Raw genomic sequence first — 14,273 nt, 5'->3', positions numbered from 1 at the left:
TGAATTTGATTCACATCTTGGTCAGCCCCGTGGCTTTGACAGAGTGATTTGTGAAAAATGGATTGAGCTATGTGCGATCAAATGCAGTGTTTTCAGTGGCTGTTGTACATTAAATCTTTTGCTGTACTATAATTCTCATATGTTGTGACATATTGACACTACTATAAAATGTTAAGCCACAGTGCAAACAAGGTTTGCTATATTAAATTGCTGCCTTATGAAGCATTACAGAATCTTTTCCAGGTTTGATATATAAGTGGAGTCGAGAGGCCGTTTTTGACTTGCGGGTGCATTGTTTCTTGCCTAATGTTGGCCTGGTTTTTTTGCTGTCCCCGCAGGCCAACACAGCCGTGCAGCTGGGTCTAGTGGCGGCCACCTTAGCTGCCCCTGTCTTTGGATTTGTGGACCACAGTGCCTTGCATGCCTTCTGGTGAGTCGCACCTCTGTGCGGTTTAGAGGGTCGACAGCTAGGGCCATATTCTCAAACCATCAGTTTGAAAATATGAGTTTGAGAAACCGCCAGCGCCTAGCCTAACCGTGCTCCCTCAAAAGCACCGCACGCTCTGTGGGGCTGAGGTCGCTGAAATGCAGGCCGGAGTTTTTGTGAGAACTTCGTCGTCGGGTTCGGGAACGGGATCCATCGTAACGCTGGTAAGACGCCGGTGCAAACGTAAATGAAGCGATGGTAGCAACCACCGATAGATGCCTTCAACGTGCGGCGGCGGTAGCTTTCATTTTGGCTGCTGTTAGACCGCACCACTAGCCGCCAGAAATCGTGGAGTCTGCGTTTGCGTCACGTTTCACGTTACTCTATCCTATAACGTCATAAGAGTGCCCCGTGACGTCATAAGAGTTCCCGAGTTTGAATTGGAGCGGCGGGAAAAACTTTTTTAAACTTCGAATACAAATATCTTTGAAATAAATGCATCTTTCGCTCCCGGACTAGCGGTAACAAAGCCATGAAATGCCGAACTATCAGATTTTGCTAACAAAAATTTTGATAGAGTTCTCCTCACTGTCCTTTTAAGGGCAATACAGTCAATCCTCATTATAACGAAACAACGGGTATAGCGAAGGAACGACGACGATTCCCCTTGGAAACTCAGTTAAGATGGGCTATAACGAAGTAATCGTCGGGCCCCTTCAGCTTCGTTATAACGAGGTTCAGCTGTTATCTGCTTCAGGTGTAGGCAAACCATGGCATTGCTATTGCATGTGGAAAGGCACTCTCTCTGCTTTTCCCAGTATCAGTATCTGATGCACTTTTTGGTGACATCAACATCAAACTCTCTTGTTGCCACGAAATTTCTATAGTTCTGTGCGTAGCACGACATCTTGTTTAAATGCTGCCAACAACAGTCACTGACGCTCAGGAGGCATGACTCGCTGCGTGGCTGAGCGACTGGGAGAAGTTTCTTTTTCATGACAAAGCTCTAAAGCTCATATTTTCTAGCGCTTAGTGAACACAAGGGACAAGAACACAAATACACAGGACGTACGCTAGACTTCAACTGTCGTTTAATCGAAAAAACATTCAATATATGACATCTCAATTGCTGATATTCATACACGTGCAGTAGCAACGCCACCTTTCAAGAACAACAATTCTTTTTTTGATAGATAAACAGATGCGGTGCTGACACATTTTGAACCTTCTTTATCAATGCACATAGCTTCGAAAATTTCCCGTTCCGATTGCGTTTTTAGTGTTCCTAGAATGCTTGTTTCATGCAAGATTGGTGTGCAGGGTACAGGGTCAGGGTCGCCAGGGTACCGTTTGATGAGACAGCGTTTGCAGCGCACTGCGAGATTCCCCCTCGCTGATATGGATTCTGTTTCCAAGCGGTGCTCTCTCAGCCTTTCATTAACGCATCTTCCTGATTGCCCGATATAAGCCTTGCCACATGTGAGCGGGATTTTATAGACAACACCCATTTTGCATGGTACGAACTTCCTTTGGTAGTTCTTAGTGCACATTGGCTTCCTTGCCTCGCTGTTCACAAGTGGGCACAAGCGCACTAGTTTCTTCGGGGCAGTCAAAACAATATCGACGCCACACTTTTTTGCCACCTTTTTTAGATGGTGCGACATGTTGTGAACATACGGCATAGCCACAAGCTGAGTCCGGCACTGGGGATCGTCACGGTTATGTTGCTTCCCAGTTGTCACTTCCTTCAGCAGCTTTTCCGCAACAGATGTCAGAGTTTCCTCTGGAAACCCGGCGTTCTCTAGGCGAAGCTTTTGCAGTCTCACACTTTCTGTGATACAATGCTCGCACGACTTATTGAGAGCAGCGCGGAAAAAAAGGTGGCGAAAAAGTGTGGCGTTGATCTTGTTTTGACTGCCCCGAAGAAACTAGTGCGCTTGTGCCCACTTGTGAACAGCGAGGCAAGGAAGCCAATGTGCACTAAGAACCACCAAAGGAAGTTCGTACCATGCAAAATGGGTGTTGTCTATAAAATCCCGCTCACTTGTGGCAAGGCTTGTATCGGGCAATCAAGAAGATGCGTTAATGAAAGGCTGAGAGAGCACCGCTTGGAAACAGAATCCGTATCGACGGGGGGGGAATCTCGCGGTGCACTGCAAACGCTGTCTCATCGAACGGTACCCTGGCGACCCTGACCCTGTCCCCTGCACACCAATCTTGCATGAAACAAGCATTCTAGGAACACTAAAAACGCAATCGGAACGGGAAATTTTCGAAGCTATGTGCATTGATAAAGAAGGTTCAAAATGTGTCAGCACCCCATCTGTTTATCTATCAAAAAAAGAATTGTTGTTCCTGTGTATTTGTGTTCTAGTCCCTTGTGTTCACTAAGCGCTAGAAAATATGATTTCAAACAATATCCAACTAGCCCAAGTTTCTGCCTCTCTAAAGCTCACGGTCGATGCAGTGATGCCACGGTGGGACCTCCTGCTTTTCTTTTTTATCAGTCTTACCTGTGAATATTTTGCTTCGCTCTCTTGAGAAAGAAGGGGCACTTGAAAACTTTGTGCAGTAGTGGTGGCAGCAACTGTTGTATTACCTTATAAATGCATGAAGGAAGTATTAAAAAAAAAATAACCATGTAAGGGCCACGCCCAAACTTTCCACGACCCATGCAGGAATAGCCTTCGAAATGCACGCGCCATGGCCTCCACGATCATCTCCGGCTGCAAGCAATGGTGCGCTTGATCGCGGAGGCGACACATGCGCACAGCAGCTGCTAGGTGCCGCCCACTGATGGTGCTAGAGGCCGTGGCTCATTATCAACTTTTTCCTCCGCCGCGAGCTCCCACTATCCATACCGGTATCAGTATCACCAGCTCCAGCCTTTTGTGGCTGTCAAAGGCACGGGAGTTGTGGTAGCGTGTTAGTTCACCGTAGTTGTGGCTTTCGCTTGCTGCCGCCGAGCATTGCAGTTTTAGCACGGCGGGCAAGCACCTTAATGGCTACATGGCTGGGAGTTTGCTGTCGTACACGGCAAGCTTGTGGCAGGCAGCAAATTTGACACAGCCATGAAGTGCGTCTGATGGTGGTGCAAGTAAAAGGATGCACTGAGGAACACGAACTACAAAAAAAGCATGCTTTCCAAGGCAGTCCGTGCAAGTTTTCCGAACTGGAAGAAGAGCTGCTCTGCTAAGTGATGGAAGCACAGAATGGCTGCGCGTTAACAGCAGACATGCTGCACGACTTCTTGTGGGATGAGTGTGCACCGGAGCGCAGCACCAGCTCGGAGTTGGAATACTCCGCAAGTGACGGTTGAACACGGAATAAATGCCGCTCATTCTCTGATTGGTGTATTTTGTGCGAAAGTTACTCTAGGCTAGTTAGCAGCGCATTTCAGGCAGTCTGCGCTAGTCACTTCGCGTATGCGCCGTAACCATGGCAACCAGCTGTGACGAGTCTCAGGTGTTTGCCGCGCACCTTCGCCTCGCCGGTCTCTGCGCAGCGCCGTGCGTGACGTCAAGACTTGGAGTGATCATGCCTTCCCAAGTTGAGCCACAGGGAAGCCATTTTTTGAGGGATTTTCGTTCATAAATGTCTACCAACTTTCAGTACACTATTCAGTACAACTTTCAGTACAACTTTCAGTCCCATTCCTTGCGTTACATTTACATAATTTTTTTTTTTCCTGTTTCACGGCCACTAAGTCGACTGTTGTATTAAAATTGTGGTTGCGTTACATTAGAATAAATGTGATGTTTTTTTTCCTCACAGATTCACGTCACGCTAGAAACGGAGAAGAAAAACGTCGTTTTTGACAAAACCTGTCTGCGCGAGTGTGTCAAAGGATGAGCTACTGAACACATTTTTTGGAGAAATACGTTTTAGCGCGTTCCTTAGTGAACATGAAAAAGTTGCCCAGTTGTGACATGACAAGTTCTAAATTTGTGTGAAACAATAAAATCACTGCTAACTGCAACACACTCGTAGAAAAACCTGCAAATTTAAACATGGATCATGTGTGATGCACTTAATGGGTCACACAATCTGTGGCTCACTGACCTTTGGCAGTGGTCTTGTCATCTTTCTAGCTAATAACATTGTTTTGTGAGCTTGGTGACCACAAGACCTTGGGGGGCTGTAATAGCCGACACTGGAAAGAAAAACTGTGTGCTGATCTCACCATATTGCTTCTAATGGATTGTGCTAAATGTGATGTATGCCTGCTCTACTGTATACACTTGTGTTAGAACCATACTTTTTTTGTGTGTGTGGGGGTGCTGATTTTGATGGAGTGCAGCCCTTACACGAAGGCAGCAATTTACCACCCTCTTTATATTTTATTTACCCATAATGGAATCAAGATTAGCCTGATTCTTTTATAGACGGCACATATTTTAGGAATTTATTTGAATATTTTAAGAATGTGCGACTGCGAAAGGTTCACGTGAGGGGTGAGGGGATGAATTTTGTGCCGTTTACCTGGCTCGTTCGCGCTGGTGGTCGCTTTCCCTGACGAGCACTTCGGACTTCCATAACCTTCGGCGTGTAATGGCATCCAAAGCTACCGAACTCTTTGCTGTTAGGTTTGCCATTAATCAGCGGGCCGCACACACGGGCCCCGTTTTATTGCCTTTATCTTTATTTGCCTCTGACTGCTGGCTTTGCAATTGTATTGTTGCGTGTTTACTGCTTTGAGCTACACATGCTCCGTTGTCACCACTTCGCGCACTTTTACGTGCACTCCCAGACAGGCTTAGAGCGTGGGGTGGTAGCGGTCTCGGTCACAGAGGAGATGCCCTTGACTCAGTGTGGCGAGCTCAGCCGGAGACCAGCTACCAAGTGACAAGGGGGTTGGTCGTTTGGTGCCCAGCTTTCGCTGGTCGCAAGCCAGAGAATGGGTTGGAGCCAAAGGTTCACAAAACAAAACAAAGTTTATACAGCAAAGAGATGATACAGAGGATTTCACAATCACTTGTACGAGCACATACAAAGTGATTCACCAATACCATGCAACACGTGCAAGGTAACACTTGAGAGAGGAAACAATTCAACAAAATCTTTGCACCTAAAGTGCACTAACACAGAGAGACAAACCAACAAAACACAATTTGTTCACCGGGCACTGCGATAGACCAACGACCTGAGGAGCATGGCGGGGCCGATCCGCAGACAGGCGCACGTTGCCTCACTGGTCCGTGGCTGGGTGAGTGATGTTCCCCGGGAGTCGAGCGGGCGCGCTTCCCGAAAGCTTAAACGGTGGCTTGGGCTAACAGACAGCGATTGAAGCCCCTCATTTATGGGCGCAGTCCGCGTCTGCTTGTTCTTCACGCCAAGGCAGGCGTGCACATACACGCAATTTCAACGGCACAAGCTCCTTCTCCTTCTCGTGCTGGGCGTGCGACCCCATTAGTCAAGCGCGGAGACAGCCTTTGAGAAATTTCTGGGTCCTTCTTCCGATGCGAAGACGGTGGCGCGAGAGCGAAGGGGAGAGGGTATCACTTTAGCGCTGTCAAGGTCACGCCCTCTCCGTCGATGATGAGTAGAAACTACTCAGACATTCTAGAGAAATCGATGCCGCGCGCGCCCATGCCTCCCTCGGCACCGCGCCGCCGAGCCGAGTGCAAAGGGCAGCAGCACACGCAAAGTTACGCGTTTTCCGGGGGTCCTTCCCTGCTGTTTTTTTTGTTTTATTTACCGCGCGCGGGCGCGATTGCTTACACGCAGCACCGTTTTTTCGAATATGCGCCGAATTTTGTGACAGCCGTCATTCCACAGGGAGCTACATACCATGGTGTGGGGTGGTAGGGGTGATAAGTCAACTTATTTTTGGCCAGCGTGTTATGGCCACTGTAAAGTTTTTTAGGATGTGTTTGCGTAATTAGCGCACCCCCATTTTTGAAGCGTTAATTTAAAGAATAAAAATGCACGAATTACGCGAGTATTCGCCACTAAAGAGTGGGACAAATTAAGGAAACTGGCTGATATTTCTCTCATCGTGAATTCTCTTTTGGTAGATGACAGCTTGGTCTGTGTATACACATATTGTAAGAAAGTAACGAGTAGCCACTTGACGTTTTCATAATTTGAAATTAATAATATGCTTTAATTAGTGCTACAGCAGGCTCACTGATATTAAGGCTCCGTGTGTGAATTTTCTTGCAGGTATCTGACTGCAAGTACAACAGTGCTCTCGGGTCTGACGTACCTGTTTACAAAGGACGCCTACCAGTTCATCAGGAAGGACAAGTCATAGCATCTTGAAGACACTGCCGATATGTACGTTCGTCCACTTGTCTAAGACACAGGGAGGCGCCTTTCAGTCATTGGTTGCCTGAGGCTTGAGCAGCGACGAATGTACGGTCCGTGTCGGCAAGTTATTAGGGCCCAGAGCCAGCTGTCTTTCTGTCCGGCTACTGGAGTTGGTTTGGACTGCTTGTGGCCAGAAATGCTAGGCTGGTTTCTTAAAAGTGCTGGCTCGTCTTTGTGCGCACTTGTTGTAGGCCTGAAGATGAAATATCAGGGATACGTGACAGTGCTATGCTATGAGCTGGTGAACCAAGAGGGTATTGCATTTGCCGTGGGGTGATGAATCGAGAAGGTATTGTGCTTATCTTGCACTAGCGAATTGACTGGATATTGTATTTGCTGTGCACTGACAAATCAAGAGGACACTGTAGAATCTCGATGATACGAACCTCACGGGATCGCGAAAAATATTCATATCATCTGAAATTCATATCATTCAAAATGAACTAGATCATTATGCAGAAACACGGGAAATGCATTAATGCACACATGTTTACATGGCTAACTGGATTTGTTTACAGCCGCGCGCCACCACTCACTACTTGTGGTCTGTATCGCGTGACTGGTGTTCACAACATCGGTGATGCATAGGTTGTGGAGCACTGCCCACTACTTGCGATGCATGCTACGGCGTCCCTCATAGCCTGAATTGCTTTGGGACGTTAAACTCTGATAAACCAAACCAAGCATGACTGGTGAACACTGCATTGTGGATGTGTGGGCAGCACTTAATGCTCAAAAGTGTGGGCACGGCTTATGCATTCGTATCATCCGTAAGGGTGTAGGTGAGTGTTCAGAGCATCAGAATTTTGAACGCGCATTTTACCTAATGCACTCCAGCCAGGGAATTTTAAAAACATGTATCAACCAGAATTGTATCATCGAGATTCTGCTGTATTTTTATTTAGTCTGTACTGATCAACCGAGTGGCTATTTGTCCTTTAAGCGAATTTGCAGTGGCTCATCGCAGAAATGATGATTTTCCTGAGAAATTTACAAATTGAGAGATGTAAAAGTAGGTAAATTTTAAGTGAGTATTTTGATCTTTTTGTCGTGTGTAAATTTAACGAAAATGTGCTGGCACTGAGTAGGACGACACATTGCTTCATTTGGTGCTTGTCGTTATAGCACTTTCCATAAACTGCAAGAAGCTTGTAGTCTTGGGTCTGGTCTGTTACCAAGCGAAAAGTGGTTACCGTTTTACATATATATATATACAGCATTTTGTTATTTCTTGTTGGTTCCACGTTTTCTCAACAGTACAAGTGTCTCTACTGGTAGAACTTAGCCTCAAAATTAGGGTTATGTTCAGAACAATGTGGAGAGTTCTGCCTTTGAGGCGAATATTATGTTTGACTTGTTGATTATTACGCTGCCATTATTTTTGATTATTGTGTACTAGGATATCAAAGTTTGGTGGTTCTAAGCTCTGAGTGCATTTTTGGGGTTATGCACTCAAAGTTTTGCACAAAATAAAAACCATGAATGCTGTTAGGAATGTTAGTGTTGTATCTTAGAGACAGGTCTGTGTTTTTTCATTGTGCAGTTACAATTTCATTCACTGTGTAAATTGTGAGCAGAACATTTTACACGAACTGTGTACCTGTTAGTGGCATAATTGTGGTGTGGTGAGTTCTGATAATTGCAATTTTTTGCACTGTTCTTCTGTACTCACAAAGCAGGTCATGATGCAGTGGATTTTGAATGCTTCGGATTGTGAAGATATAGTTTTCAGTGACTGCAACAGAACTGGATGTCAGCTAAGAAAATTGCACATATGTAGTATAACTTCCATGGCGTTTTCATGATTGTTTTGTGTGGTGTAAGTGTTGTTTCAGTTGTCTAAAAAGTGCAAGGATTGTAGTGATGTGAAGCTCGTGCATGTTTTTGAATCAAAACTTAATGGAGGCCCTTTTTTGCAACAGTGAACATGAAAAGTAATTAATGCACTTGGGTGTTCATTCTTTCGATTTGTGATGGAAAAATGATCGGTTGTTTTGTTTCCATTGTTGCGCATTGTGAGACGCAGGTGCCCAAAAAAATGCTTTGTTGAAGATGGATGTTGTGACGATAGTTTCATGAAACTGAGAAGCCAGAAGGTGCTTTTGTGTTACTGACATTAAGAGCCCCTTGAAAACAGGCAGATCTGCGGAGTTTTTGCATTGAGTAAGATTAGGTAATTTGTTTCACTGGCTCAGTGGGCCACTGTATCACTGTCATCTGAGAATGAAGATTTGGGATCGTTGGTAAAAGTAATAATCAGAGCTGGCCCACACGTAAGCCTTTAATGGCTCACCTGTAATTTGATCGAGAGGTTTGTGTCTAACTTGCGCTTATCATCATGACGTCCTTTGTCAGACTCCTCAGTGGCTCCATGTGTGCTATTTCAGGCTAAGATAAGAAAGAGGGTGCTAGGCTAACACTGCATTTTTGGTGCCCTAGTACAGTGGTTGCCGTAACATCAATGAAAAACCTGATTTGGCAACCACGATTAATATTGCTGGCCCATTTGTGAAGGAGTAGCTTTTTTCCATAACATTGGTGAAGCATGCGATTTCCCTTCTTCTGCAACTCCCTTTATTTTTTTGCAATGTTAAGGAAAATGAGAAGTCGCCTCAGGAGGCAAGTCTTAGGAAGTCTAGTCAGAATATGAAGGAAGGATTGAACATTGGATGACCAGGTTGCGTCAGAAGGCATCACACACAGCATGAGACGATGGAACTCACCTTTGCTCTAGTACAGTTGCCGACTGATTCATTGGACTCTGCGGGACCCGAAAAATGGTTAGAATAATCCAACAGTCTGAAAAATAAGTGAACTTGAAAACTATCGTTTTACTGAGCAAAAAAAAATTGGCAATAAAGTCCAAATTATTTGTCTGAAAAATCGGTCGGTTACTGTTTTACTCTTGGAGAACATATAAGCCAAAGCAGCTTTATGAGGAAGGTGTAGGTGCCCACTCCTTTAGGCAGAGTTCGGTAGTTTGGTGAGGAAACGTTACAGTGGGAATGAGTTAGATGAACATTGACGGCTTAGCTTGTAGAGGTCTGCTATGCTGTCCTGTGGAATTTTATTTCTGTATTGTCTCAAGTACTTGGCAGGGCAAGGCCAACTGTTGTGAGAGCCATGGTGTCGATTTGTTGCCGACACCGTGATTGGAAGACGGGAAGGAACTTTCCTTGGTGGGGAATAATGGTACAGTTTTCAGCAGGAATAATTCTCATGAGTCCCTCAGCAGGTGCAGCTCTTGTAGAAACTACGGAACATTTCGTTGTACTCGTTATTAGTTTTCTTATGGCTACTTGAACATGTAATTGGCTGGCCATCAACTGAAAACGAACACTTGTTTCTAAAGTTATGATCATTTCCTGCTTTGTTTCAAGTGGCTAACACTGAAAGCATTACTGTCACAGGAAGTAATTTTTGGCTTCTAGTGTATCTGCCAAGAAACAACTCAAAATGCCTTTTGTTTAAATTGCCACTTTCCTCTGTATTGGGCCTTGCCGCCTCTCGCAACAGCTTGTGTCATCAGCTTACACGTTGTCAGCTTTTCTGACTGTTCACGAAGACACTTTATTTTTGTGCAAGGAAGCCAGCCAGTGCTGGCATCTTATCCTGTTTGCTGTAAGGAAAGCAACTTTACTCAACAGCTGGAAAAGGATGTAAACCTTGTGAAAGGTCAGCAAGTATGTCTCAAGCTGTCTTTTAAGCATTGCACAATGATGTTAAGTCGTGAGCAGTATGAGAGGGAACAAACTTTTTGCACCAAAATTGCGAATTTTCTGATTTTTGTTCACGAAATTTAAAAATGACTTTCGGATATTAATCACCAGGAGGAAAAGCAGTTAGAAAGCAGGAGAAAAATGTCCTCGTCACATATAATTATGGAGTAATCAGTTAATGAATGCTCAAACTTGGTTCTTTCTCATATGCTCACGACTAGTCTTTTGTTCTAGCTGGCCTTTTGCAGAGGTTCATTTGTAAGTGGTGGTCTCAGTTGAGGCATTTCATCATGGATCTTGCATTTTTGATACGCAGAATTATGCCATTGTGCCATTCACGCATGTAGTAGTATTGCATAGCTTGAAACAAAAGTTGGGAGTGCACAAATTCCTCATATGGCTCTTTTGAAAAGGCCTCAATTCTAGTTGCTCAACATTAAAATGTGAACGCACAATAAAGCAAAACATGTGCAGGGTGTACATTACAGAAGCTGTTTTGTGCATTTTTATTTCACACTTTTTTCTTTGTGTTGCACTTTGCTCACAAATGTTCTTTATTGTTGCTGTTTTTGAACACTCGAAGCACCTATTCATGCACTAAATAATGCGAGTTTTAACTAGCAGAAGGCTAAGTAATTTTTCGATATCCTGCTTATTGGTGCTGAATAGTGTGCAAAACAGATAAAGAAACTATGGTGATGCTTAAGTGACCTCAAGAGTGGAATGCGGTATCATTATATTTCATATTTGCCGCAGCCTCTGTTGCAGCTACTGTGTCTTTGCGGCAGTTTCTTTGCAGTTTTCAGCCTGTCTACCGCCATGTTCGGACTGCTAGCTGCAGTAGCAGGTATCCGCTGTGCTATGACGTTGCCAACATTTGCCTGTATCACTTATTTTTCTGATTTTTTATTTCGATTTTCGATCTAGGTTGCTGTTCAGAAAATAAATTGCTCACAACTTGATGGGCAGCTTATGCCATCACAAGGTCACGTGACGTTTTGAGCAGTCGGAAGGGCTGTGATGATGTCACAAGGTCATGCGACCCCTTTCGACCAACTTGTGAATTTTCTCTCTGACATCGGCGGGGTTTTAGTGTGACAACTCTAATGCTACTCGTAAAAGGCAGGGAGGTTACTGTCCTGAGGTCGCGTTTTCTACCTCACGCATGGGAAAAGAGGAAAAGACAGTAAAGGAAAGTGAAAGAGAAAATAAGGAGAGCAGACGAAAGGAATTCTGCTAGGGGGATCTCATACGAGTGTTAGACAAGCAAGTTTAGTGTCACGTTTGGGGCACGCTGCTGCGTGGAGAACAACACTAATTCAGAATTGATTTTGACAGCAGTCTGCAAACCTAATGCATGGCCGAAAGTTTTGTGCACTAGCACTAAAACCCCCATTCTCAGAGTTCGCCATCTCAGATTGTCTGGCCAAAGCCTCTGGCAGGTGACAACCTGCCAACCTAGTTGTGGGCAACCTGCTAGCAGGCTATGCCTAACACTTTATGGCAAAACCCTTAGCAACATGAAGACATCAGCGTTTCTGGCCACTGCATTAGACCACTACGTCATTGCTACAGCCAAACATCCTACGTGTTTAACTGCCAGTTTCTCGTGCGTTGCTTTGGATGTTGTGTTTATCAACTTCCATCCGTGCGGAATGTATCCAGAACTCACTGCTATCACATTGCACTCTTAACCAAGTCCTGAATCAAAACCGAAGTAAAGACTGAAGTGCGAGGGCACCCAATTCGTATTTGGCCTAAGCACGCTAAATCGTCCATCACTTTTTTAACAGTGCCCTGTTTATTTTTTTATCACTAAAGGGCTCCTAATTTGCCTTTCTTTGTAAGCAAAAGCCCATACTATGACTTTACAGGCAGGACCTTTTTACAGTAGCATATAGTGGCATACACCTGGCCTCCTCACCTGCCACTTCTACAAGGCAGAGTCAGTGCACTTATTCGTACGCCAACAGTGTTTCCTCGAGCCATGATGTAACGAACTCAGAGATGGTATATTAAGTGCAGTGCTATGCTGGCATCTTAGTCCACACAGGTGTGGTCTGGTTTGTTCTGGAGTGCACGATTGAGCGGATTAAGTTCTGCGCTTGCAAAGCACGCCGTGGCAGGCGTGTCCGCAGATGTCGCGCTCACAGTTTCTTTATAATTGGATGCCAGCACTGCTTTTAATTATTGCCCCGAAGTAATGCCTTGCAGGCATTGCACATGATTTTTGGTCGCACAGGGAAGCTGACTGTGTGCGGGAACACCTGAGGTGTGTTCAAGCCCAGTGTAGCGAGTTCTCCGAGCTCACTTTGAGCCGAATGCCTTCTGCACTGAATTCCATCAAAAATTCGTTATGTGACACTGTCAACACTGCTTAGATGGAATTACTGTGTATGTTCCTAGAGTTTTGCATTTGTTTTCTCTTCGCCTCTCATGCACCTATTGGCGAAATGCGATCACATATTGAAAAAGCATCCATGCATTGCGGAGAAACCAGCTCCTCCACATCGCTTAGCACTAGGCTGCTGCTGACAGCCCATTGGTGCACGTACTGTTCTCGTGCTCTGGGGCATTTTATTTTGTCCCAGTGCACATGTTCATTGAAAACGACGTTTTCTTAACACACAATTTTCTGACAAGTGCTCGCTAATTCTTCAAAGATACGCTTGTGATTTGTGGCATTTACAACAGATGGCGCTACCCATCCACATGGCGAGTATTTTGTTCTTAGATCACCGAGACGGGTCTTGGTGCAGCCGATGCATTACTAGCAAGCTGTGTTACTCAATGCAGCAGCAATGCAGTATGGCTCGAATAAAGCAAGTTCGGCAGCCAGAAACAAGTGGATGGAGCCTGCACTTGTTCTAACCACTGCACCAAGTCTGCTTCATGCTGCAAGAGCTTTCCCTCATAATTTGGGTATTTAATTGGGAGAGCAATATAGCATACCGCACAACTCTGGGAATCTACACTAACTCTATGCATACAGTGTTTTAGCCCCACTGTGCAGTAACACAACTACGGCAATTGCTACCATGCGACAGATGTGGCTAGAAACGCCAGTAACGGTAACACGCTACCGTAGTGTTACTCGTATTTGCCGTACGGCTGTCTGGCTGCGCTAAAACTGATGACACCAAAAGGCGACTGTCACTCGTTGAAACTAGCTCCACATTTTATCTTCGGACAGAGGTACTGATGCGAAACGAGTTCACCGAACAGGGGGATGAATGCGTTCTGCAGCGATTGCCATTTAAAGGACACCGAGGACGAATAAGTTGGCTGTATATTGATGGGATACCGAGCTGTATTCGTAAGGAGACCACTCTTGCTTTTTCAACACCACTTTTTCTTTGGATCCATGGAGGAAGGAAAACTTGCAGGCCTTTGCTATTCGAGCTGCACGCCAGAAATTGGACCGGAAGTCGCCTTTTTTTTTGCAAGGGCTACTGCAGTATACTACATCATCTTCAAGCCAGCTGTTCGTATGCACTCATTTGAATGAGTCAGCGCCGCTTTCCTGCTCTGCTGAGACCAGTCACGTCTGCACTGACGCTTAATGACTTGGAGATTGTGACGCTGCCCTTCGCAGACTGGCGACATGAAGCTATGTACACGATGAAAATGGAAGGGGTGTGTAGTTTTCTACTCGTGAAGAGAGCTGTCCGCAGGTAGAGTAATATAATTTCGAAGGCTGTTGTTAACGAGGTGGTAGCTGTAGTAGCAGGCGGCATAAATATCTGTGTATGCAGACCGGTGTTCAACAAATCTCGAACAGGTGGCGAAGTAGGAACCCAGCTGCTTATCAGAGA

At 45.2% G+C, this 14,273-nt stretch overlaps 1 protein-coding gene across 1 annotated transcript in view; it reads left to right on the top strand.

The window, feature by feature from the left end:
* CLS (cardiolipin synthase) overlaps nt 1–11,433 on the top strand; it is a 37,162-nt gene extending 25,729 nt beyond the window's left edge. Inside the window, exons 6-7 of the mRNA XM_077665255.1 lie at nt 339–430; nt 6,593–11,433. Coding sequence (XP_077521381.1) covers nt 339–430; nt 6,593–6,683 — 183 coding nt within the window. The 3' untranslated portion in view covers nt 6,684–11,433. The remainder of the gene's footprint in view (nt 1–338; nt 431–6,592) is intronic.
* Nucleotides 11,434–14,273: the final 2,840 nt, after the last annotated feature.

Source organism: Amblyomma americanum, chromosome 5, assembly GCF_052857255.1.
Source record: "Amblyomma americanum isolate KBUSLIRL-KWMA chromosome 5, ASM5285725v1, whole genome shotgun sequence".
NCBI classification, from domain to species: Eukaryota; Metazoa; Arthropoda; class Arachnida; order Ixodida; family Ixodidae; genus Amblyomma; species Amblyomma americanum.
The sequence above is the reverse complement of the archived record's forward strand: the minus strand, read 5'-3'. Positions and strand labels throughout refer to the sequence as shown.